General features: G+C 44.9%; 1 protein-coding gene across 1 annotated transcript in view; it reads left to right on the top strand.

Moving 5' to 3' along the window:
- LOC146869371 (acidic mammalian chitinase-like) overlaps positions 1-27,879 on the top strand; it is a gene marked incomplete at its 5' end in the record, with an annotated part of 77,442 nt that overhangs the window by 9,702 nt on the left and 39,861 nt on the right. The window contains 5 exons of the mRNA XM_085635904.1: positions 11,891-11,947; positions 12,414-12,585; positions 18,688-18,812; positions 19,962-20,085; positions 20,999-21,181. Coding sequence (XP_085492030.1) covers positions 11,891-11,947; positions 12,414-12,585; positions 18,688-18,812; positions 19,962-20,085; positions 20,999-21,181 — 661 coding nt within the window. The remainder of the gene's footprint in view (positions 1-11,890; positions 11,948-12,413; positions 12,586-18,687; positions 18,813-19,961; positions 20,086-20,998; positions 21,182-27,879) is intronic.

Here is a 27,879-nt window from a genome sequence, read left to right as displayed (position 1 = left end):
CACTTTTTTGACACATCTTGACTATGTGCCACTATCCACTGATGTATATAATTTGAACATCTGAAAACACATGTAATGTGCTTGAACATATCTTAATTAGGAGCTTATGTGTAAAATAACATAATTTAGTATAAAAAGTGGGTGTGGGTGTAGATTGTGTAATTACTTGTAGTATATTCACGCAGAATTAATTAAAAGTTCCCCAAGATTGTGCTGAATTATGCAAAATGAGTAATCCTGCATTTAACCCTATTTTCTTACTGCAAATGTGCCTCCTTACATCCCCTACTCAAGCATTTGATTTGCCTTATACCGTTTTGGGGGCGTCTCAACATTTTTATGATTGCTGGTAAATAATTCAACTGATCAAGAAACATGAAATTAATTATAGATATTTAGTATTCCAACAATTTGCTATAGTTGCAGGGGCAGTAAAATAATGAAGTCTGATGTTGGGTAAGGGCATCCCTCCATAGTCTTTATTAAGCTCTAATCTTTTAATATGTATTTTACTTTTTTGCATCTCTGGAGAGTGATTAGAAAATATTAATGAGGCGGCATGTTCTAAATCTATTTTAAATTTTAGTATAGTTAATATAGCCCCTAACAGCAGCTTTTAACGTGTCCCAAACAACAAGAAGTTTGCTACGGCTATGTTTATCTATAAAAATACCTTAATGAAATTGCCCATCTCTTGTATCCGAGATTCATCCTGCATAATAATTTGTCAAACATCCATCTGGTAATGGGACAGCACAGTAACCTTAGTTCTAATTCAAATATAAATATATATATAACCTACTGGCGGCCGCCAGTAGGTAGTTATAGTTAGGACCTATTTTCCATAGAAAATCCGCAACACTCTATTTGGAATAACTTTGGCGCCCGTTGACGTATCTTCGCAAAATTTTCAGAACTTTTGGCCAGCTCCGGTCCGCTCCTATCCTGAAAGTCTCGGGATGATTCGTGTAGCGGGGCTGAGAAAAAAGGGGAGGTCCCAAAACGTGTATTTCCCATGCAATTTCCCATAGGACCTTTAACCGCAGCTACAGCCCGAACTGCTAAACGGAATTGCACCAAATTTGGCAGAAAAGTAGACCTTGATTCAGAGTCGTGCCTTTTGCTTAAATGGTGTAAATCCGTTCAGTAGTTCCTGAGAAATCAAAATCACATGTATATCTGGGCGGAGCTTAACCACACATCTCATCGTGAGATCTGATTGGCTGTCAGTACTTCATCCTAGAAGTGTTGGCAGCCATCTTGGGACCAATATACATGATAGCACCTCATTAAAATGCACTGCAGTTAACACAAGGTTTTAAGACTTTAGTTACATTATGAATCATTTGATTGTACCATACTCATTTTAGGAATTGCAGTGTGTTCGAAGGTGATTTTACCATGTGAAAAAGCAGTCTGCTGGGATATCATGAATCATGTTTGAGAGAACAATTTTCTCATGCTTTTCTGTTGGACAGGCCACATGAAGGGCTTGCTCCCTCCCCGCATGACACGGCCCAAGCCCCGGCCCTCCAGGTGTGACCCACAGGACCAGCCCGCAACCAGTCTCCAGACGGAACTCCTGCCCCCGGACATCTGTGTATCATGGGGCCGACCCACTCCCGGCTCCCCCGTCCGGACCAGCCGCCATCTTGGACACTGCACCACGAGGCCGCGTGGCCTCAGCTCGACCCTAACCCTGGGCCTGGCCAGGCCCCGCCATCCCGGCACCACCATCCACCCAGGAGGTGAACGGACCACTTGGCAGGTCGATGGGAGAAAGGAGTGTCGATGGCTCTCCCCCGCCAGGTGCCGATCGCCCTCCAGCTCCCCCGGGCGCTGGCTCCACCCCCTGCTGGGTGTCTGGACTCCCTCATCCCGGACCTCCCGACCTCCAAGTGCGAGGGTCCGGACATCAAAGGGCGCCAGACCTATAACTAGGGCAGCTCCAGAGCAGGGAGGCAGTTGTATCCTGGAGTCGAGACACCGCGAAGAACTCATCCTTGACGGACTACCGGCGCTGCCGTAGCCCTGCCTTGTGAACTATCGTCCTGCCTGCTGGCGCTGCCACGGCCTTCTACATCCTCCATCCTCGTCGGGACCTGCTGGCGCTGCCGCGGTCTGCTGTAATCACCATCTTCACCGGGACCTGCTGGCGCTGCCGCGGACCGTGTAACGACCATCTTCATCGGGACCTGCTGGCGCTGCCGCGGACCGTGTAACGACCATCTTCATCGGGACCTGCTGGCGCTGCCGCGGACCGTCCAAGCTAGAACACCAAGCTCGAGGATTGTGAGCTATCCATCATTGCATCTACCAGATTGGTAACCAGACTGTCCCGCTACCCCCTTTCCCAAACCCAGAGACTAAAATCGAGGGGACCCCGGAGTCCAGACCTCCTTGTACCATTCCATCGTACCTTAAGAAACTGCTTATAAAGAGCGTTAAAGCCTATCCTTGTGTGGTGTACATCTGTGGGGGGGAAGTTACTTGTCTGTACGATCGCTGGAGACGGCTCTCCCCGGAGACCTCTCCCCTTGTCCTCGGCCGACCCTCCCGGTCCGTCTAACATTTTCCCACAGAGGTTTGGAAGGTGATCTATAAGCTAATCTGAGAGCATATTTTCTGTAAATTCACATTATCTTTCTCAGTCATGTGAGAATGAAGTCTGACATTCTCAGTAAAACATGTACATCCAACAAGGGCAGAGACTGTCAGTTGATTCCTTTGTGTTCTACTGCAGCTTCCCAGAGTGTTCTAAAGAACAACTAGAGCGCTAACAGTCCTACTTATGACAAACGTATTGCACACCTGAAGCCATCTTGATTTGAATAAAGTGGTAACTCTCTTAAAACATTTAATTTAAAAGAACAAAATGAGGGGGTTCATTTTGCCATAGAAAGTATGATTAGTGCGGCAGAAAGAAAAATTAGGGCACCTTTTGAGTGACTTCTCAAATCCTCTTCCATTTCATAAAAAAATTCTGACATGCAGACTGAAACGTGCACTTTCAATACCAGCAGCAGACTTCTCTGGTGAGCAGTAGCTTTACTACAGTGATCTAATGAGCAACAAGAGTGCTAACATTCAGAATTTACGGCAAATGTGTGACACATCTGAATGCCTTCTTGATGGAACCAAAGTAAAAAACTGAAAGTTTTTCCTACTGAGGAGATTGCAGTAAATGAGGAAATTAGGAAACTTCATAACAAATAAATCTCCCAAGACGGCCACCAGAGACAAAAGAGCCCAAATGTAGCCCAAATATCACCCAGATGTAGCCCACATGTAGCCCAATGACAGTGTGCAAAACACTTATTATTTTGTGTTTTTTGCAGTTTTATATAGTACAGACTTGTCGGGTATTAGAGTGCTTTACATGAGCATTGGTTACATCACACAAGATCAAATTCATTTTGGTTGTAGACATGGGGAGATTAAGCGATTTGACCAGAATCACAGAATGTTGACCTCAAGCAGAAACTCCAACCTGGTTCCCCAGTTGCAAAGTCTGTAGCTCTGGAAGTAACACCGCATCCTCTCCCCTAAGTGCAACATTTAATCAAGTGGTCAACTGGATAAAAAAACATAGATAACAAATAATTTAAAAATGCTTTGTCGCTATTTGAAAACTCAGAAAATATGTCCTCATTTTAGTTTTTTAGAGCACTAACCATAATTTTGATGCAAAGAAGACCGTCTCATATATGTAATTTCTAAAGGCAATGCTCTAGGTATTACAGTTTTTATTACATCAAGATGACGTCCGGCGTTCCACACTTTTGTAATAAATATAGAATGTTAGCAATCTAGTTGTTCATTAGGATACTGTTGAGAGGCAGAGGCCAAGTGCACGGACTCTGAAAATTGAAGGCAGGTAGGAGAGTGCCGATGCAACCATTTGACCACACTGGGCAGGCAGGAAGGGCAGTGGCAGCACAACAGACTATGGAGGGCAGTGGAAAGGGGGGCAGGGGCAACAAACCAACAATACAGGACTGGCAAGAGGCTGTGGCAATATAATAGACCATTGTGGGCAGAAGGAAGAGGCAGTGGTAGTACAACCATACATGCCAACATACCCGATTCAGCTAGGAAGTGTCCAATGAATTTAATCTCAAATGGGCTGTTTTTTTTTTATTTTTTATCTGTCTCCTGGCTACAATCTCCTCTTTATCAATGTAACTCAAAGGGGAAAATCAATACCCCAGTTTTTTCTCAATCTCCCTCTTAAATGGTTCAAAATGTTCGCAAGTATGGTACATTGGATCATGGAAGGCAGGAGGAATTGGGGTAGGGACATGGACTCGGATAACAGAGGACAGGAGGGACATGGAGAGGTGCACCAAACTGACCCTACAGGGCAGGCATCAGGGTTTACAGCAGCACAATACACCACACAGGGCATGCGGGACGGGAGTGCAGCACAACAGTCCATAGAAAGCAATAAGGAGGGGACAGGACCACGCACATGGATAACAGAGAACAGAGGGGAAAGAGGCAATGGTAGCTACCTGGCCATAATGGACAGACAGGAGAGAAAGCTGCAGCATAACAGACCATAAAAGGCAGGAGGGACGGATCAGGGGCATTACAATGGAACAGGCAAGCCGGGAGGGAGGGAATAGGGGTCTGCACATGGAAACAGAGGGCTGGGGGCAGGGCAGGAGCAGCAAGATGACCATGGAGGTCAGGCAGGATGGGCACTAGAAACAAGACACAGCATGGAGAGCAACAGTGAGACTATGATGGCATACACAGACCATGGAAGGAAGGTGGGAGGGGGTCAGGGGCAGCTAGCTGACCACACAGGGAAGGTGGGAGGGGCCGTGACAGCAAAGAAGACCATGCATGGAAGCGGAAGGGATCGTGGCAGCACAATGGCTATGATGGGCAAGAAGGAGGGTGCAGGGACATGCACAAAGGACAATGGAGGATAGAAGGGAGGGTCTGGACCTGGGCACAGACGAGAGAGTTCAGGGAAGGGGCCTCACAACAGACCGCGTGGGGCAGGCAGGAGGAGCAGTTGCAGCACAATAGACCAGGGAGGGCGGAAGGGTGTGGCAGTAAAATGGACCATGGAGGACAGGAGGAAGGGGATAGGGGCATGGCATGTGGACAGGCAGGGTGGAGGTGGCAGGGACAGGTTACAGTCATCTGACAATTCTAGGCAGGTGGGAGTGGAGTGGCAGCTCAACAGAACACTCAGAGTAGATAGGAGTGGCAAGTCCATGGAACATGGTGGGTAAAAAGGATGGAGCCGGGGCATGCACAAAGACATCGGAGGGCAGGGGGAAGGAGAATAGGGGCAGCAAGCTAAGCACAGAGGCTAAGCAGGAGGTCAATGATGGGGCATAGAATTGGGCAATGGAGGGCAGGAGGAGTGGACTGGTACATCATGCTAAATGGAGGGCAGTGGCAGCACATCAGACCATGCATGGCAGGAGGCTAGTCCATGGATTCAGACAACGGAGGATGTGGATGGGGCAGCAGGCTAACTGTTCAGAGAAGGTGGGTATTAGGAACTTTATTGTTTTTAAAATGTGTCTGTGCGAACTACTTAAAATAAGAACAAGTATGCAGCATAATGTCACTTTTATTCAGGAAGAAGAGGACGTTTGTGACTGTGACTCCGGGCTCACTTGGCAGAAACACCCCCTGACCCTCCACCCCCATCGCAAAATGTAATGCCCGTGAAAAGGGTAGGTGAGCGCAGGCGCAGTGTAATATAGAACATAGTCCTGAGAGCACGATTGAAAATAAGCTAGATAGTGTATGGTATAAACTATGCACCAAAAAGTGTGATATAAGATGAACCGGGGCGTGAAATATAATATGCAATACATTGTGCGCAATGACAGATTCATTGGAGAGCGCGAGATAACACAGGTACTACGCGTGCTATGAGATATGTGCCTTGGAGTGTAATATGCACAGGGCAGTGTTGTGCAACCTAACTAGTCTCTAAAGTTGTAATATAAAATATGTGCTGGGGAGTGCAACGTTGTATGTGCACTGTGACAAAGATATGGATCCCAGATTGAAATATGTATGGCATAGCACTATGCGTTATAACCTAGGCATCGAGGAAGGCATGTTAGATGGGGCAATATAACCCGTGCGAAGGCAAGTGTGGCATGACATGTATTACAGTGCACATGGGCTAGAGAGTGGCATAGCATACGCACTAGCTGGTGGAATACAACACAGAGGTGTGGCACTCGGCGGGCACTGGTGGGTGTAACACAGCATTGGGCTCAGCCAGGAGCGCGTTGTGACTCAAGTGAGGTTAGTCTCCTTTCCAGAGAGTAAAATAAAAAGTATTACACATCCGGCGGTGGATGTGTGTTTTATTAACCGTGAGGGGTGTTTCTTGCATAGTTTTGGTCGAATTTTTGTCGATCACCTTTAAATGGCTTGGTGTGCGTGTGTATTAAATGTGCACGTCAATAGCTACCCATGTTTCTATAAATAAACGACAAGGGTGTCTACTTGGAGAGTACCCAACGGCGGGGGCGCCGGGATTAGGCACGGTAGGGCGTCAGACACGTCGGAGCTTTACTAGCGGTGTAAATCCATTCCACTTCGACTCATTGTATGCATAGTCTCCTTTTAATGACTATCACGCAAATCATCATGGTGATGGGTCATACGGTTTGTCCAGCATGTCCTAGGTGTTTCTATAAATATATATATTTTTTTAAATAATAAAAAACAAAGGCTGGTCCCGGGGGATGGGGTCCCCGGGGCCTTAAGTGGCCACAGGAGGGGGGCTACGCAGCCCCCCTCCATAATACATTTTTTTTTTTTTTTTAAAAGGGCCATGCCCCGGGGATGGGGTCCCCGGGGCAAATTATGGGCTCGGGAGGGGGGCCACGTGGCCCCCTTCCCGATTTTTCTTTTTAACTAAAAATTGCGGGTAGGCCCTGGGGTCCCCAGGGCCAAAAAATAGAAAAAGGGGGGCTAGATAGCCCCCCCTTCTTAATAAATAAAGACCGGCATCGCCCCGGAGGCCACACCCCCTCCTCTCATCACTCTGCAAATGTGCCCCCTGGCGCGTTTGCAGAGGGGGTACGAATTACCCTTCAATCCTGGGGGCCAACTAGACTGCGTTGCAGAGAGGTGTTCTGAGGCCATGCCCCTTTTTACACCTCTCTGCAACGCAGCTGTGTGGCGCTTAATGGAGGTACCTGGTGGGCTAGTTGGCCCCCAGGGACCTTCAAGATTGAAGGGGAATTAATTCCTCAACTTAAAACACGCCACCGGGCGCGTTTGCACACTGGTGAAGGTAGGGGGCGGGGCCTGAGGTGATTGTGTGCAAACACGCCCTGTGGTACGTTTTAAGTTGGGGGGGGGGGGGGGGAATTCCTCTTCAATCCTGAGGGACCCTGTGGGCCAACTAGCCCACCAGGTACCTCCAGTAAGCGCCAGGGAGCTGCGTTGCAGAGAGGTATTCAGAGGTCACGCCCTTTTTACACCTCTCTGCAATGCAGATCTGTGGCGCTTACTGGAGTTACCTAGTGGGCTAGTTTGACCCTAGGGACCCTCAGGATTCAAGGGGATTTAATCTCCCAACTCAAAATGCACCATGGGGCGTGTTTACACACTGGGGAATGGAGGAGACGGGGCATGAGGTGACGTGTGCAAACACGCCCTGTGGTACGTTTTAAGTTGGGGGGGGGAATTCCTCTTCAATCCTGAGGGACCCTGGGGGCCAAGTAGCCCACCAGGTGCTTCCAGGAAGTTCCACTGCACTGCGTTGCAGGCCGTGTGCCTTTTTACATCTCTCTACTACGCAGCTCTGTGGCGCTTACTGGATGTACCTAGTGGGCTAGTTGGACACTACGGAATTAAGATTGAAGGGGACATTTTTCCCCAACTTAAAATGCACCACAGGGCGTGTTTGCACAGTGGTGAAGGGAGGTGATGGTGTAGGAAAGTGGCTCTGTATTTACTGGACTGAAGTAAAATCAGCCGAACTACGAATTCCCATTTACTCACCTGTAATCAGGAGAGACCTTAATGCTGAATCTTTAAGGCCAGTACTGATCCTGAAAAGTAATGCTAAGTGTGCTTACCAGTAACTTGAATTTCCTTCCATAGGATATCATTGCCTCCCACCCCGTTACTGTTTAATAGTACTCCCGTGAACATGGAGAGACCTCAGTGCTGCATCTTTGAGCCTAGTACTGATCCTGAAAAGTAATTCTAACCGTACTTACCAGTAACTGGAATGTCCTTCCATAGGATAACATTGACTGGTTTAACTTGGAAATTTTTGTAAGTGTGCAATTTTGCAATTTTGGAACTTTATCTAAAATCAGCCGCAGTACAAATTCCGATTTACTCACCTGTTATTGGGAGAGACCTCAGTGCTACATCTTTCAGCCCAGTACTGATTCTGAAAAGTTATTCTAACACTTATAAATTCACCCAGGCACTCTCCTTGCAGTACTCTAATCATTCAGTCAGTATCCAAGTACTCATGCAGCGAGCCAGGCATTAGCACATGGACTGCCTCAAACCCCTATCCACCATGCATGCAGTATCCTAACTAAACAACACACTTATAGTTCTGCACTTATACATTCAACAAAAAAACTATTTCAGTTTCAACAAAAAAACTATTTCAGTTTCAATATTTTAAACATTTTTATTTCCATTTATATTAAAAATATATAATGAATTTAAAAAATAAAATATGTAAAAATAAACAGTTAAACTGTAAAAATCAGTATTAAAAAATACATATAACTATTAAATTTAAAAATTATCATATAAAAAACCTTCGAAATTCACTGAAAAAACCATAGGTTTCAGACATGTTATAGTTGGGTATTAGCATTTAAAAAAAACCTTAGAAATTCATTGAAAAAAACCATAGGTTTCAGGGCTGTTATAGTTAGCTGGACATTTCACTCGTACAAAACCATTGAAATTCCTCCGTTATAGTTAGTTGTACTCACTATAACTTGCGCACCCGCAATCCACTGCTGATGATGTCACATATTACATCATTCATGACATGGTCAGTGACATCACTGATGACATCACTGATGACATCATCCACATGACCATCAGATACACCTCATCATACACTAGTATAACCTTTCATCACTCACTGTCAAATACAGAGTACCATATTTGAATCCATTGACACACCAATACAAGTTTCTAAAAACCCACTCAGTGATTCCTAGATCTACACACACATCTAATCACTTACCTATAGATTCACTCATACATGCTGTCAATGATCAATAGAACACTTTCAAATATACTTATACACCTATATCGAAATTACACACCAGCACACATCCTATTCACTTATGCAGTTATCCTACTCCTTTATGCAAACAACGAATCCTACTTACATTTACTCAGCTACACACATGTATACAAACACCACTTTATTTATTCATATAGATAGTAACTTATACTTAGTGTTTATAAAATCACTATTACAGGTATACAGTTATCCATAGTCACTCCTACAATCACTGAGTCTTATGTATACTTATTTATATACAACAACTGTCACATACACTGCCTTTTATTTTTCTAGTTTGTTGGACATGTACCATTAAGAGATATATTTTCTCAACAGCACACCCATAAAGATATTCACTCACCCAAACTGTTATAACATGTAGGCTTAACCTCGTATACCTACTGAATCAACTATTCACACATCTTTCGGCAGTCACACCCCCCCCACCGAACCACACACACATTTACTCTCCCATACAAATACTCAGTTAACTAATCAACTAATTTAGACTTTCACGTAGCTAGTAACCAACTGGTACAGCAGTTTACACAACAACTGACAAAGTGATACAGATAGTCACACAGTTTAGTTACTATCCAATATATTTAGTGAGACACTATAAAATAGTCAGGTAAACAGTCAATCACACTGCTACTAAATCCTTCATCCAGATATTTATATATCCACTCATTCTTCAATGCAGATTGCTATATATATCATACATATTTAACTAACAAACCAAACCACATTCACTGGATGATGTCATCAGTGATGTAATATGTGACATCATCAGCAGTGGATTGCGGGCGTGCAAGTTATAGTGAGTAAAACTAACTATAACGGAGGAATTTCAATGGTTTTGTACGAGTGAAATGTCCAGCCAACTAGAACAGCCCTGAAACCTATGGTTTTTTTCAATGTGTATATGTGTGTGTGTGTGTGTGTGTGTGTGTGTGTGTGTATATATATGTGTGTGTATGTATATATATATATATATATATATACACACAAAACACACTGTGGGTAACAGGAAAACTGCCCGGCGCTTCACGTATCTCAGATACTGGTCCCCACCAGAATTCTTTATATTATATCAAAAACCATCACTGAGATATACACACAAGACATCAATAAAAATCAAATCTTCTTAGTTAATTAGTTTTTTTTCTTTTTTTTCCCTAGCAGTCAAAACATAGCCGCAGTCTGTACAAAGCCAACACGTGTTTCACGCTCCACTGCGCATCTTCAGGGCTGTTTACAAACATAGAACATTACAATTAGAATCCAAACAAAATACAACTTGAAATTCAGCATAGTAAATCTATTTAACACACTGATGTGAAATCTATACAATTACAAATTATATTTGCCACCATGTTCTCTATACCTTTTCCTTTAGGGGCTACAGAAACCATACAACACCTGGTATTCCCAGGGGGTCTCCCATCCACGTACTAACCTGGCCTGACCCTGCTTAGCTTCAGAAATCAATTGAGCACATATCTTCCTTCTCCACAAGCAGTTAGCCTAACACCTTTTTTCTTTTACCGTACCTATACATCTATTTATTTAAGCAAATAAAAAAATTAAAAGCTCATTTACCTTTTTATAGTCTCTTGATTTTGCTATTCATTTTTCATCTCCTAAAGTTTGCACTTGTACGTACACAAAAATAATTTTAAATTGGTGAAAAAATATTACCATTATTTGAACTCTAGTAAGGACTTTCAACTAGTTTTCTTTAAATATTTATTTAATTCCATAAGTCTCACCTTATGACGATTTTAATCTCCAAGTTCTAAGTTCATCATTGTCAGTATTTCTTAATGCATTAAGTTCCCCTTGATAATGCCTGTGAAGAGTAAATAAAACACTTATAAATTCAATTTCTTTAGCCTCAACCTTAAATTTCTATTAGTACTCTTTTGGCAATTGATTTACTAGCTACTCTACCATCTCCTTAATACACTATATATTAGAGGCAGAGATTATGTCCTTACACTTATAAAGCCTTTAAACTAGCAGTTCCCTCTCCAAGAAAGTTATAGTTAATCAAGTTAGAGAATTTTATATAACGTATCCACTATGGGAAGACTGATACTATTTAAGGATAGAGGAACCTAATTATATACTCTCTACCTTGATATTTATTCACTGAAAAAAAACACAGGTTACAGGCTCAGATTTCACTCATACAAACCATTATAAATGAACGGTCATTCAGTTGACATATGTTAGAAATGGTGTTGCTCAGTAGTACACGAAAAATATTAATTTAGCTTGGTATATATCTATAAGTCTCAAACGTTTGTGAAACACTTGTACTCAGTGGAGGATGTCATCAGTCATGTCATTTGCGATGTCATGAGTGATGTCACTGATCATGTCATGAGGGATGTAATATGTGAGGTTATTAGCAGTGCATTGCGGGGGCGTGAGTTATAGTTGGCTCAGGTAACTATAACTGTTGAAATTCAAATGGTTTTGTACGAGTGGAATCTGAGCCTAACTATAACGTCCTTACAAGTGTCCCCGGAGGTGATATTGTTAAACCTCTTGGGTGATATTTTGCACTGAAAGTCATCATTCAAAATAATAAAACTGTTTTTTGCTCCATAGGAATCCCAAACTTCTCACTCTGTTGGCGATTGGAAGATGGACCTTTGGCACGGGAAAGTAAGAGCTGCTTTCAGAATCAGAATGTTCTACTTTGGGATGCGAGTGTGGTCAGTGATCTACATTGACAAGCCAACAGAGAGTAGAGTTGGGAGGAGATAGTGAGTAAGACTATGAAGGAGACAGTGAAGTCTTTGCAGATGTTCCATGAAGTTAGAGAAGGGATTTTTCAGTGAGATTAGAGATGGACATGGGTCTAAACTCAGGGCTGAAAGGGGATGTATAAAGTGAAGTTGTAGATTACTGAAATTTGTGATTGTACTTCTGTTCAAATGGTAGACTGAAGCTGGGAATTATATTCCTAATATTTAATGAGGTTTCAAGCTTTCATTGAAGTTGAAATTGATGAGTAAAGTCACAAAGTTAGAAATGTCAATACTGATTACCACAGTGATTGCAGTTGACGATCCAGGGTATAAAATATGTCCAAGTAGCAAGAGCACCTTGTGATTGATCAGTTTTGTAGATTCACAGCTATGTCTGTCTCTGCGGCGAACCGTAAAATATTCATTGAGTCGGTGATTGACTGGCTGCGTTTGTATGGATTCGACGGACTGGACCTGGATTGGGCGCACCCAGGGAATGCGGACAGAGGGAGCCCTCCAGAGGACAAGCAGCGCTTCACCGTCCTGGTTCAGGTCAGAGAACATGTAGAACATTGAAATCTATGCAGAGACTGCCCTACATGTAGGGAGCAGCTGAGGCCATTCCTAAAACTGTCACAGGCGAAGTAAATGGCTAAAATCTGATGAACTTGTCATTAGAAGCCCTTTTAGATAGCAGGGGGTTGTGTTATCATATTGAGATTGTACAATATGCCCATACCTTCGAAAGGATAGTAGAGCTGGGACAGAGCCAGTGATTGGCACACGTTTAACTCTGTGCTGTCATATTGGCTAATTCATCACACACTGCCCATGTTTCTTCTAGCCCTGCTCGCTGTATCCAAGAGCCTCCCTCGCCTATGTATAGCCTCAGCTTCTCACAAGGACCATTGATGCCCATTGCCTCACCCTATAGTTCTACTCCATGCAAGCTGCTCATACTGTCTACCCATGCAGCTGTGGTTGTCTTACTCCTCAAACTGTCTCTCCATCAACCCTCTATCCCCTGCTCTTCACAATTTCTCCATGTATCCTTGGACCCCACTCACTGCATCCATTTGGCCCCGGCACCTCGCACTATGCCAAATTCCCAAAAATCTGACCGTCTATAGCAGACTGGCACACAAAGATTCACAAACTCTGAAAGCAGCTCTAAAATGGATTCACAGAGCCAGGATGGCCATCGTCTTGCATGCACTAATGTCACTCATGAGTATTTATTAGGAACACCTCGAGGGTTAATGAGTGTTTCCAGGGGAGCATCAGGCTACTTAGTCGAGGGAATGTAATGTAAATGAGGTGAACATCGATCGAAACCCTACTCCAGGGTGTAACTCAAGCCACTGCAGCCTTGAGGCATGGAGGGACCTCACCTCTTTAGTGAGCCCCAAACACTTCAGGGGTCCCCATCCAGGCCAAGGTCAATGTTTATCTGTCAGCTATGGGAGACGCAGGGGCCCCTCGTCACATTCCACAGAGGAGACCCCTCAGTTTGCATCATGCTGCTGTACTACTCTGAGTATACACTGAGATTAAAAAATAGTTGTGAAAGCAAACAAACATCCTAATTCCAGGCAGATGGTGCTTCCGCACGTGTGTACTCAGCCTAGGATTAGGAGTAACCAGCATGGTGAGAAAGTTGCAAATCCCAAACTAGTCTGAAGCACGCCAAATAAGTCTGTAAATCGCGTAAAAAATCTACTCAATGAATTTGCAACTGCCCAGGTACACATACATGTACAATTATTGTCTGAATCAGACTCACTGTCTCTCCATGTGCCCCTGTCTCTTCAACCTGTGACCATGTGTGCCCATCTCCCTAGGCTGCCTGCCATGTGGGTCCATTTTTTTATATGTGCCCTGGCTTCCTCCCAGCTTATGTACTTGCGCTTTATCCTCTGTACACTGTTCATGTGAGAGTGCATTTCACACTGTTTGTTCCTTTTCCCTTTGCTCCTCACACTGTGTTCATGTGCCTCTGGTGTACACACACTTTTTGCCTTACTGCCCGACTCCCGAGCTCCCCCCAGTGCCTGCCTGTGCGCCCCGAGCTACCCTGACTGTCTGTACTTTCCTTCAACACCCCTCATAAAATGTCCATATTACCCCTTCCTCTTTCACTGCCTGTTCATGCTGCCCCCTCCTCGCTCTGTAAGCTTGTGCCAGTGGCCATGACTCACATGGTCTATTGTGATTCCCAGGCTCCTCACATGTTTTTGTTTCATTGCTCCTTACAAAGTCCAGTCATGTGCCCTCTGCCCTTCACACGGTGAGCATGTCCCATAGCTTCGTCCTGTGCCAGTCCATATGCCCCTCCTCCCCACACGCTGTCCATCTTCCATGGCTTCCCACACCGCCTTTTCTTGTTCCACAGCCCTGCTAAGTGATGGCCAGTGATGTGTTCACATCCTAACTTTCACCTCTGGGAATAAGTAGATGCCCCCCCTCACCCCCTCCAACTCCTGACCAATCTCTCCATACCTCTAAATGCCATGCAGAAAATGTAAGGGAATGTCTGCTGCTCTGGGGATAATAAGGGCTTCTTAGTACAGTGCTTTGGAAAAGCGTGGCCATTTGTAGGATTTTTCCGGGGTCCTCTGCTAATCCTTACATCGCCCAACCCCTTGCAGCACGTCTAGCATCCTAGAACCATTGCTGTAGTAGAGCAGTGAGTTTGTGGTCGTTGACTCATGGCTTCATCCTCCGCAAGCCATAACCACTCAGGGCCTCTTTTACAATAATTTGATGCATGGCAGTTCAGTAAGCCTTCCTGCTGAGCTGCCGTGCGTCAAAATAAAAGGGCAGGAATATGTTGTATCTACAAGATACGGTGCATTCCTGTCCTACGCCCCTGCACTGGCGCACAAACAGCTGTTCACCAGCCCAGGCACCCTTGCGTCATGTTGAAAGGGCGCCTTCACTGAGGGGTGATTGTTTTTGTGCAGAAAGAGACCACTTCCTCTGCAGCACGCATAGAAAGAGGAAACCAGCATTTGCAATGCAATAGGTCTCGCATTTATGCAAGTTTAAGCTATTGGCATTGTAAATGACACTGCCTTTTATTTATGTTTTAATAAGGAAAATAAAAGGCATTGTTATTTACAATGTCAATAGCTCAAACTCACATAAATGCAAGACCTATTGCATTGCAAATGCTTGTTTTCACAGTATTAAAGTGGTGCTACGTCGCTTACATCATCATTATGACTGCCCCTGTTCACAGGATACGGCAATTGTTTTTGGCCAGGGGCCAGCGTGCACGACACAGCCTCCACTTTTATCAAACACCCCTAGTTAAAAACTGCTGTGTACATTCTAGTTCCATGAACTTCAACAAAGTCTAGGAAAATAGCGACCCAAGTTGGATTTATTTTTTATTTTTCGGTATTTTTTTACTTGCACCACTCATACATTGACGCATATCCGAACTCATTGTTAAAATGCGTAGTGTATTATGAAATCCCATTACCGAGTAAATTTGTTCTTCCCTCTGGGTTGAAAATTACCTGCAAGGCTTCAGAGCCAACTCCTCTCACCAGTCGCCTCTTTCAACTCGGAAGTAATAGGTTTTGACAGATACTTAAACTAAATGATTGAGGGAAAAATGTGAAGAAATTCATCGATCAACAATAATTTAAAGATCTGCAGGAAGTAACTTTCTGAGAGAGCGCTCTTTAAACTTCTAAGCAAACAGTAATCCGTGTGCCGCAGTTAGAGTGATTGCACTCCTGAGGTGAGTGTGCTGTTTATAGATGGCAGAGAGTGATTGTGCGCATGTGAGAGGTGATCGTCGTGTGCTCCTGTGACAGAGCGCAGTGTTGCTCTCCTGAGGTGAGTGTGCTGTTTATAGATGGCAGAGAGTGAATGTGCACATGTGAGAGGTGATCGTCGTGTGCTCCTGTGACAGAGCGCAGTGTTGCACTCCTGAGGAGTGTGCTGTTTATAGATGGCAGAGAGTGAAAGTGCACATGTGAGAGGTGATCGTCGTGTGCTCCTGTGACAGAGCGCAGTGTTGCTCTCCTGAGGTGAGTGTGCTGTTTATAGATGGCAGAGAGTGAATGTGCACATGTGAGAGGTGATCGTCGTGTGCTCCTGTGACAGAGCGCAGTGTTGCACTCCTGAGGAGTGTGCTGTTTATAGATGGCAGAGAGTGAATGTGCACATGTGAGAGGTGATCGTCGTGTGCTCCTGTGACAGAGCGCAGTGTTGCTCTCCTGAGGTGTGTGCTGTTTATAGATGGCAGAGAGTGATAGTGCGCATGTGAGAGGTGATCGTCGTGTGCTCCTGTGACAGAGCGCAGTGTTGCACTCCTGAGGAGTGTGCTGTTTATAGATGGCAGAGAGTGAAAGTGCACATGTGAGAGGTGATCGTCGTGTGCTCCTGTGACAGAGCGCAGTGTTGCTCTCCTGAGGTGTGTGCTGTTTATAGATGGCAGAGAGTGATAGTGCGCATGTGAGAGGTGATCGTCGTGTGCTCCTGTGACAGAGCGCAGTGTTGCACTCCTGAGGAGTGTGCTGTTTATAGATGGCAGAGAGTGAAAGTGCACATGTGAGAGGTGATCGTCGTGTGCTCCTGTGACAGAGCGCAGTGTTGCACTCCTGAGGAGTGTGCTGTTTATAGATGGCAGAGAGTGAAAGTGCACATGTGGGAGGTGATCGTCGTGTGCTCCTGTGACAGAGCGCAGTGTTGCACTCCTGAGGTGTGTGCTGTTTATAGATGGCAGAGAGTGATAGTGCGCATGTGAGAGGTGATCGTCGTGTGCTCCTGTGACAGAGCGCAGTGTTGCACACCTGAGGTGTGTGCTGTTTATAGATGGCAGAGAGTGATTGTGCGCATGTGAGAGGTGATCGCCGTGTGCTCCTGTGACAGAGCGCAGTGTTGCACTCCTGAGGTGAGTGTGCTGTTTATAGATGGCAGAGAGTGAAAGTGCACATGTGAGAGGTGATCGTCGTGTGCTCCTGTGACAGAGCGCAGTGTTGCTCTCCTGAGGTGAGTGTGCTGTTTATAGATGGCAGAGAGTGAAAGTGCACATGTGAGAGGTGATCGTCGTGTGCTCCTGTGACAGAGCGCAGTGTTGCACTCCTGAGGAGTGTGCTGTTTATAGATGGCAGAGAGTGAAAGTGCGCATGTGAGAGGTGATCGTCGTGTGCTCCTGTGACAGAGCGCAGTGTTGCACTCCTGAGGTGAGTGTGCTGTTTATAGATGGCAGAGAGTGAAAGTGCACATGTGGGAGGTGATCGTCGTGTGCTCCTGTGACAGAGCGCAGTGTTGCACTCCTGAGGTGTGTGTTGTTTATAGATGGCAGAGAGTGATAGTGCGCATGTGAGAGGTGATCGTCGTGTGCTCCTGTGACAGAGCGCAGTGTTGCTCTCCTGAGGTGAGTGTGCTGTTTATAGATGGCAGAGTGAAAGTGCACATGTGAGAGGTGATCGTCGTGTGCTCCTGTGACAGAGTGCAGTGTTGCACTCCTAAGGTGAGTGTGAGGTTTATAGATGACAGAGTGAAAGTTCGGACAGCAGTGGACATGAAAGCAGGGCGTTCAGATGGGTGGCCAGTGGATGCAACTCTCGCCCTCGTCCCGAGAGCCCGGGTTGTGATGGGAGTCTCACTTCAAGGTGTATTAGGGCTGAGTTAATGGAAGCGAGAGACACCCCACAAGGCAACACAGAACTGCTGGCAGAGAGAGTGCGAGCAAGACCGAGACGTCCCAGGCAAGGAGACAATCTGTGGCATCAAGACTAGTCCCGCTATGGCCTGTTATATCATCGTGTACATTTATGCAAGCCCCTGTTTGTCAGCAGACACACACCAGAAGAATACACTCCTGCGGGTCAGTGGAAAAATTCAGCTCAGAAGCAAGTGCTGCTCATGACGAGCGCTGTTATGATTATGTATAATTAACAGCGCGACGCTCGTGATGAGCTCCATGATGATTATGGATGCCCAAGTGGGGCCTTAAAAAGAAAGTTCCCTTTGGACACATAGCAATGCCAGAGTTTACTAATGGCAAGTGGCAGGAGAAATTACCGGGCAATAGGTGGAGTTTCACCCCTGATACAGATAACTTGATGTTTCGGAGACAGCGCATGCGTGCTGCCTAGACCAGACCTAAAAACAAGGAGAAATAAAAGTATTTCTCCTTGTTGCACCTCCTTATGCCTCCCTTGGGTAGGCGTAGGATTCTGGCGCCTTCCCAGGTTTATAAAATGATGTTAATCTGGGAATGCCTCAAGTTGCATGGATGTGACGTGGCAACAATCACAGCAACACCAGTGGAACTCCCCTTTCACGCAGTTATGTGTAAAAGGGAACATTTTTTACAAGGCCATGAAAAGTCATGCAGGGTGACTTTACATGGCCGTGTAAATATGGGGAAGGCCATTGTGCTGCCAGTGTATCAATAAATGCGGCGCAGTGGGCTAGTGAATAAGCCCCTCGAACAGGTCATGGAACAGGAAGATGGTAAGGGAGGAGTGACATTGTAGGTGAACAAGTGAAGCGGTGAGAAGGTTTCACATTGACCCAGGTCCCCTAAGTTAGTGTATTGATCATGGTGACGTACTGTTGCAGACAAATATCCTTTGCAGGTTACTGGAATGCATAACAATTGTGACTCTTGTCTGTATTTTTCACCAGGAAGTGCTTGAAGCTTTTGAAGCCGAAGGCAAAGAGACAGGGCGCCCCAGACTGCTCGTCGCTGCGGCTGTGTCTGGTGACAAAGTAACAATTGACACTGGATACGAAATTAAAAAAATTGGAGCGTAAGTACCCCAAATGGAGCGGATGGCTACCGTCAAAAGGAAACTGATGCAACCTTTCACTTTAGGAAGACATTTCATGCACACACAGGCTTTCACTGAGGGTCTCTCTGAAGTGCAAACCAGTGGGTTGGGTTTGATATCCTTACTCTCTCGTTCCATCTGAAGGATGGACTCGTCTGACTTTTCACCTTTTTTTACCTTGTGTGCTAAAGACCTCTTGTTGGCACCTTCCGTAGGGTGGATGGGAGTAACCCCACAGTAGGGGCGATGGCCGTAGAGTTGGCTTATGGAGGCTGATTAATCTTGGTGGAGAACTTTGCAACATGCGCATGCTGCCAGTGTCTTACTTCCGGTGAAATCTCTGCCTAATGGTGTTTATACAGACATCAGCATAACTACACTTCCGGATCATTTTGTCAGAGCTCCTCTTTGGTGACTCTGCCACGTGTATGGGGTGGGCTGAGACACAAATGAATCGGCAATAGATTCCACAGCCCACTTCCATCGTGGCCTCGAGTGTTGGTGTTTTGGTGCCAGGGAGGAGAGAATGCAGGTATAGACTTAAGGGTTGGATCCAGGGAATTGGTTATTTGGTGACTGGTACAAACACCTGACGCGACTTCCTTGGTGTATTTGACTCTCCAGTAGCAGCTTGGTTAAGAAGGCAATGGTCCTTAGCAGATGGTATATAATTTTGGGACCAGATAATGCAATGAAATATAACTACTCCAAATCGGAAAGGGGAGGAGGACAGGCAGCATTTAGAGTTTTTTAATTAGTAATTGCAGGTTTTGCTCACCATGTATAGTTGCTTATTAAGTATCCAGTTGTCATCTAAAGTATTAATCCTAGGTTTTTTGGCTAGTTTGTAAGAAGATTCTTCCTCTAAATATTTGGGAATGGTGGAAATAGGACTGGGTTTACCCAGAGTGTGTAGCACCTACAACCCTTTGTTAACTTGTGCTCCTTCTGTTCTGGAATTCATTTGTGAAGACACTGCTAGCTGTGGTGCTGCACCAGTATTTACAGTGTGGATAATTCTGACATATTGATTTTCTAATATCTGTATATCCAGGTGTGTCTTAAACGTCTCTACACGAATAACTTGCCGTACTTCGATAAGTGATTGTGTATTTTATTTTTTGTAAGGCTTCTAGATTTCATCAGCGTAATGACCTTTGACTTCCATGAAGACTGGGAAATGACCACAGGCTTCAACAGTCCTCTGAATAAAGGCAGCAACGACCGGGGAGGCTTTGCCTATCTCAATTGCGTAAGAGCGCTCCTCCATCTCTTCTATATCTCTTGACATGTTGAAAAGTATGGAGTTTTTTGGAGTATGGTGGATATCGGGAATCTGTCTAAAAGGAGCCGATGCCTTGTCCGCCAAACTCATGGTTCGTCTGTCATTTTAAAGGTACCTTATTTCAGCAGGTGCAACCTCAGCTGGCTTTGTGGCCTGAAACCTTAGACTAACGGCGCACCCACAATCGTGCAGTTGGTTAATGTAGGTCAGGACCACCGCCTCTTTAGGGCGGTCCATGTGCAGTAAATTGTTTTGGGTCGGGATCGCCCGGGAAAGCCTGAAGTCCTGAACAGCAAGCAACAGAAATAACCCCCATGCGCTGGGAGAAAACTCTGTGCATCAGGGCCAGCTTTGCTTTTTTTGACTTTCAATAATAAACTTTTGGAAGTGTGCTTTTGAAAACCAATATACGTCGCTGCGCTGGCGTATCAAAGATGGTGTCCATACAGCAAATGATCAGTGCTTTCAGTGGTGCCACCACAGTGGCTTCACTGCAGAAACACGAGTTCCCGGAAGGCAGCCGAGGATTTCTAAATCTGGTGACCAGTCTTCCAGAAGGGGAGCAGGGACCATAACTCTGACCTGGTTTGCCAGTGGTTTGTCCACCAGACTCTAATTGACATCAAATCTGTTATGAAAACAAAAAACATTTACCTAAGGCGATAGGAACAGTCAGTTGCCATTTTGAGTAATGCATCAATGACTGTAGCAGTAATGGCTGTTCTTTGTCAACTGTTAAAGCCACTGTGTCCTTTATGTGTCAACTTTAAGACCTGGGCTTTGCTAAATGTAGGATGTAAGCACATTGTGCAGCAAACTTTGATGTGTTCCATAACACCCTCTCTCACTCTTGACCATATTGCTGTGATTGTGTCTCCAGGAGTATGCTATGAATTACTGGAAGGAGAAGGGCGCACCAGCAGAGAAGCTACTGATGGGATTTCCAACATATGGGCGGTCATTCACCATCCCTGGCAATGACACAAAGCCGGGAGCTCAGATCACTGGCCCAGGCTCCCTTGGTGAATATACCAAGGTGCCAGGCATCCTAACCTATTTTGAGGTGAGCATCCCTTACAAATTCTTCACACCAAAGTGTCATTTGCTACCTGAATTTGCAATGAATGAATGAATACATGAATGGTTTTATAGAGTACACAGCTGCTCAAACCTGGGCATCCCAGTGCTGAAGATCAGTCGGTGATTAAGCAGAGTAAGAAGAACAAGAGTAGCTATGAGTAACAGAGGCAGGTTTTGATTTGTGGCTGAAAAAATGTTCAGATGTAACAGAGCGAATGTGCAATGGCAAGGAGTTCCAGAGTTTGGCAGCACCAAAAGCGAAGGAACGACCACCATCATGGGATCTGTGGAATCAAGGAAAGGTAAGACATCTAAATCTAGATAATCCCGAGAATCTGGCAGTGCATACCAGGAAAACGGATCCAGAAGATATTTGGGGCCTTTGTCCTGAACTGCCCTACAGTAAAAAAAAACAACTTACATTGGATTATCCTGATAATGGGGTTCTAGTGAAGGAGTTTTAGTAAAGTAGGCTGCCATTTAGGAATGTTAAGGATCAATCTAGCAGCAGAATTCTGTACAACTTGATGGTGCTGTATCGAATATTTAGAGCTGCCCAGCAAGAGGAACTTACCATAGTAATTAGGGTATTAAAGTATTTACCACTCTTTTGCAAGCAGTGGAAGGGATATACTCAAATAATTTTTGAAGGGATTCCTTAAGAGAGAAACGAGTGGCGGATTGGGATGTGGTCTGTGGGGCAAAAGAGATTGGCATCAGTCCTGGTGCCCAGATCTTTGGATGCAGGATGGTTTTGGATGATGCAGTCTGTTTAGACCAACAGGTAAAATTTTATTTTTCATATTCTATTGCGGTCAGACTTGATCAATTCCAAAATAATAATATAGACACAATTTATAATGATGTATAGAAGTGACAAAACATATGTACAACATCATGATTCAAAATACAAAGACAGGTCCCATAGGAATCATTCACATCACACTCTCAAACTCGCACCAAAGTTCACACAGCACCATCAATTCATACATCTCATTTACACCGACAATAGCTCAAATGAACATAGAGGCCCCACATACAAAGGTTCAAAGATCAATACATAGATATTCAGTACAGTATGTAATCGTACATAGATTTTATATATAAATATATATAGTATATATAATTTCAAATGCAATTTCAATCTTTATAAGTCAAACAGGGAAAATTGTAGGGGGGGAGCCTCATGAGCTGCGCCGACACGCGTTTCGGTGACAACACCCTAATTCGGGTACCACCTCCCTCAGGGCATACAAAGACCGTAAAGAGCGGGCTCACGATGCAATGGGACCTGTATCGAATGGGAAGAACTGATCAGGTTGCAATTATCTAAAGAGAGGCGGAGTTCGGGAGTTCTAAATGGTTCAAAAACCGCTTATCTGTAAAAACATGTGAATAGAATATATGTTGAAGAATAGAAGAATGCTCGGGTTCCGTCATGATGAAAAAGTGGAAACACTCGAGATAGTTCGAAGGAATTTGTTCAGAAAGTTGACCAGGCTAAATCTGAGAACAAAAAGGTTCGGCGGCGATAGCTGCTGTAGTCAATGTTGCCAAGGAGTAGTCAGACGTATACAAGGTTCAGCGGCAATGGCCGCTCTAGTCACGGGGGCTGATTGACACGGATAATAAATGGCGGCAAGTATGGGGGATCTCTGGCTATGACATCCTTCCAAATGGTGAACCGGAAAAGGGTATATATTCTATTCACATGTTTTTACAGATAAGCGTTTTTTGGAATTGATCAAGTCTGACCGCAATATAGTATGAAAAATAAAATGTTACCGTTGGTCTAACCAGAGTGTCAATGCCTCAATAGATGATACTTTGTACATAAAGAAACATATAGGTAGAGAAATATTCTTCTTCTTGGTGACTTTCAATTTTCCCCTGATTTCCTACCTACATCAATTATTCAGGGGTTCCCCTAGTTATATTGGTGGTTTTGGATGATGGCCAGGCTCTTTTGAACTCCAGGCAAGAGGCCACATCAAGGATGCCCATATAAAAAGAATGAGCTCTTGTTTATATGAGTTAAATTAGAGGTAGCTGGAAGTCATAGATTTGGCTACTAAAGAAAGACAGTCTTCAAAGATCACTTGGAATAGGGCATGCTGAATATAGTGGGACGGAGGGCTGAGTCTCGCAGAGGTCTGATGGGCAGGTTATGTTGCATAAACTAAGTCTCTGGCTTAGCTCTACAAGGTTTGATTTCACACATATGAGCGAACTTAGCTCAATGTACCATACTGGAATGTGAAACACAGGTTTTTGCAGCCCCGCAGAACCTCACCCAGTACACAGTTGAAGTTGCGTCCATGCTTTTGGGTTACTACCAGTCCCTAAACAGGGATCTCGGGACACTGTGGTGATTGAAAACAAACCATGGTTAAAATGTTATCCATAATACGTAACACCCTAACACCTACTTCTATGCGCCATGCTAGGAGAGTATGGAATGTAAAATAGTTTGCAGCTAGCTTTTCTTAAAAATAATAGGCACACTGCATATAACCGTGGGCGGAGAACTCCGCTCTGCCCGCAGAGTGTGCGGAGATTGGCCTACTCTGTGTTCCACGGTTGAACGCAGAGTAGGAGAACTCCGCTCTGCCCGCAGAGTGTGCGGAGATTGGCCCACCGCCCGCCTCCACCCCCCTATTAAGATACAAATTACCAGTTATTTAAAAAAACACTTGCCTGTTTACCGCGGCATCCCCGGGCTGCCCTCCTCCTCTTTTGCCATACGGGTACGAGAAATGCACATGCGCGGGTGCACATGCCTGTGCAGTTTTCTCAAACAGTACCCGTATGGCGAGGATGAGGAGGGCAGCCCGGGGATGCTGCGGTAAACGGGTAACTGGTTTTTAGTTTTTTTTTAATGCCCTCTGCGTAGCCCTGCTACGCGCACTATGCCCAGGGTTAACTGCATACCTCTGTAATCGAGAGTCAGGGATGTCGTATTTCCTGAAAAGGGCGAACACGCATTGAGCATCAGCATCAACTCCTCCTGGGCTCAGTATCCGCTATTTTCTTCTTTACAACTTTATTTTGAATTTTATTGGGGATGTAAACACACACTTTGATATCGCAGTCCCTTACGATATACATTATTAAACATACAACTGGACAGCACAATTAGATAAAACGGGATACAAGTGGACATAGCGGTGTTCGTCGTATGCTCAGGTCCATAAGATTTGTCTCAATTTGGTCGTATTATGGATTACCATTCACCTTGAATATTTAGTCTGAGTTCGCTGCTGGTGGTGACTGGCTTTTGGCTCCGGAGGAGGACATTTCACACACGTCTGAAGCTCGTAGAGACTTGGAAATTGTCATGTGTATTCCACTTGTTCTTTGTACTCTTTTAGTATGTGTTGACGGGGCACATGTTCTTTCAAATTATGCAACCCTATCACGGATTATTGCTATAAGTCTCTCCATGGCATAGATTGACCATATCTTCCCCCACCCCATATTGAGCCAAGGTGAATTTTGTTGTTTCTACAGCTGGGCCAAGCTCAAGCGTGCAGCCAAGAGGCGGTGGAAAAACAATTTCCCCAGTGGGTTCATCGTAGGATAGTCTGTATTCCCCAGTGTCCCCCAGGAGAATAATAAGTGGGTTTTGGGGCAAGGAGACATTTATTTTTAGCTCGTATCATGAGTAGGACTTTGTCCCAGAAAACCCAGATCTGTGAGCATGTCCACCATGTGTGTAAGACAGTGCCCCTATTACTGCACCCCTTCCAGCACAGTTTCAAGCTGCCAAACATCTTCTGTAGTTGCATGGGAGTACGATAACATTGTGTCAGCATTTTGTAAGCATTCTCTTTATAACATCAACATATTGAGGGTTTCAAGGCCCTCTTCTAAATAGTCTTCCAGGTCTCCTCATAAATGTTCATATCCAATTTCCTTTCCCATTGTGTCGCGTATGAAGGTTTTTTAAGAGTTCTATTCAAAATGTAATGATTGAGCCATGATATGCCTTTGTGTCTGATGTTATTGGTGTACTGGGATTCAATCTGAGATTCTTGCTCTACGAACAGGATTCCTCGCCACCCAATGTAGTGCCTGTGTGAGTCTATACGTGTTGTGTCCGGTCAATGCAAATTTCTCAGTGAGGTCCCTTTTCATCTGGAGTTTTTCACCGCTATAGAAGTCTTTCAAATGTGGCATATGTACCTGCTTACAGATAAGGATCTGACAAGCCTGGGGGGGGGGGAGTTCAGTATTAGCTTTCAGTAGAAAGCACGATAAGGCGGCAGCATCTCTGGCATGCAGGATCGTCCTCTAGTTTGACAGTACCTTGTTGGTGATAATCCGAGGCAGAGGACCTTTCCTGGCAGGTGGTAAAGTGGCAGTCTTTTTATACTGCATCTTATCGGAGAAGAAATTTGCAATGTCACTTTAGGAATGTTTGATTTAACCAATAAGCATCAAGATAATATTCCCCCTTTCTAGCATACGCCATCATGTTATGTTCTGAGAGGACAAACACATTTCCAGTTCCATGATTTTGTTTGGTTTCCTTTCTCAATATATTCACATGTTTGTTTTTTAAGTTGTCAAGAAATGTAAGATACACGTATCTATGGCCCTCTTGTTGCCTCTTTAAACTGAATGAATTTACAATATCCCTGCTACAGTCAGCATTTAAAGCTTTCATTTCTGGTTTATTTTTTGGTTAAAAAAAAAAGTCCAAACTTTTAGATTCTTCCTGTGTAATATAAAAGAATTATGCCACTTGTGATCCAAATGTGATGAAAAACAAATCACATTGTCTGCATATGCTGCTAATCGATACTTGCCTTTATCAATCGCGACCCAGTGAATGTCAACAGATAATCTCCTTGTTTCAGGAGAGGGTCAAGCACTAACAGTAAGAGCCATGGCGAGAGTGGGCATTCCTGCCCGGTACCTTGATGTTACTTGAACCAACTCCAGTGAAATCCATTAACTTTAACCTTTACTTCAGGGGCATTATACACCGGCATTCCAATAAAATCAAATCCTCAACAGAATAAAATGTCTGTATAACCCCTGCTAATGAACAACCACAAGACTATGTCAAGCGCACCAAAAAGACAGTTGCTAAAGGTGTTTCAAACTGTTTTGCCACCTCTATTAGACACAGCCAGTCTCATGCTGCCTTTTGTCAGTTTGCCAAACATAAACTATGTTTGTGATGGATGATTTATTTTATGTATGTACCTATTGGGTGGTCGTGACACAATCTTTGCATGGAGTTTACAGTCTAAATTTAGTATTGAAATCCGTCTTAAATTAGTCACAATTTTGTGTCTTTTTCTGGATTTGGGGTGACTATAATAGCTACTGACTGTGTAGCTAGCATTTCACCCAAAGAGGAAAAGTAGATGAATGCCCCAGCAGTGTTACTGACGAAAGAATTTGTAAAGTTAGGTTGAGAAGGGTGTGTGACCCTCGGATGCACGAAGTTCGAGCTCCACCGCCCCAATGTGTAATCCCACACCATCCTGCCTGTGAGAGCCCTATGCAGTGACCTAAGTGTGTGCAGTGGTCACCTGCGCCCTACGGCTTTGTTCTACACTCCTCAAAATCTAGTTTTGAGCCTTTGGTGTTTTTTTTTATCCCTCCAGCGGTTGCTGTAACTGCTGAGACACTAGAGCTTCCCCGGGGGATGGCGGTGCCACAGTCTCCGGAGTAGGCGGAGGCTTAGAACAGCATAGTGTGGGAGTGGTATCAGGGCTGCCTTCCTGCAGGAACTCCTCCCCCCGTTGCTGGGCATCGTACCGAGGGTGACCGGGGAAGCGATCCTGCACTGCTAGTTATCGAGTGCTGGTATGCCGGGGTCTTGTGGTGGTGTGGCCTGGCCTCTGTGCAGGCCTATAAATAAAGGATGCTGCCCTAGAGCCTTACGGTGACAAAGGTCCCTGTGATGGGGTGCGGCCTCACAGAAGAGGCCCAGCTGTCCTCACCAGTAGTGTGGAGTGCTGCAGAGCGACAACGAAAGATGGCAAAACTGGGGGATGGATTTGGTGCGCTTAAATCTGTAGATTGCCATGGGGGAGATGTCAAGAGCAGCCCTGATGGAGGCAATAGAGGGTTCATGTGACCCAATGCCTTGGAAGAGAAAGCGTATACTGTGGCCACAGAAGTGGGTCTACTACAGGCGGACCTACACAAAGTATGGGAGAGAGTAACCGCTTATGAATAAGATTGGTGGCCTGGTCCAAGATGTTACCACACTGAAAGAACAGGTTGCCAAATTGATCACAGCGACGAAAGCAGAGCAAAAGACGCAGCAGGTTGATCCTGGCGCAATAATATCCAACTGGTGGGGTTTCCCAAAAGAGCAGAGGGACACTCCTCAGAATAATTCCTAGAGACCTGGCCCTCCGACCTGATAGTTTGACTCACAGATTTGCAGTAGAGCATGTGCACCAGGCGCTGATGGCATGGCCTCAGCTGGGGGCCCCGATAAGAGCCCTGATTACACGGATCCTCAACTATTGAACGGACTGTATTTTTAAGGCAGCTCAAACCGCAGACGCACTGAAATATAACAATCGTACTACCATCTTAACAGACTACACCGGAAGGTAAAAGCACAGCGGAAATCATTTGTGGAAGTCAAACAGCAACTCCAGACTATGGGGCTTTCCTATTTGCTACTGTTTCCAGCAGGGCTTCATGTAG

The sequence above is a fragment of the Triturus cristatus genome, chromosome 1_1, assembly GCF_964204655.1.
Source record: "Triturus cristatus chromosome 1_1, aTriCri1.1, whole genome shotgun sequence".
NCBI lineage: Eukaryota > Metazoa > Chordata > Amphibia > Caudata > Salamandridae > Triturus > Triturus cristatus.
The sequence above is the reverse complement of the archived record's forward strand: the minus strand, read 5'-3'. Positions and strand labels throughout refer to the sequence as shown.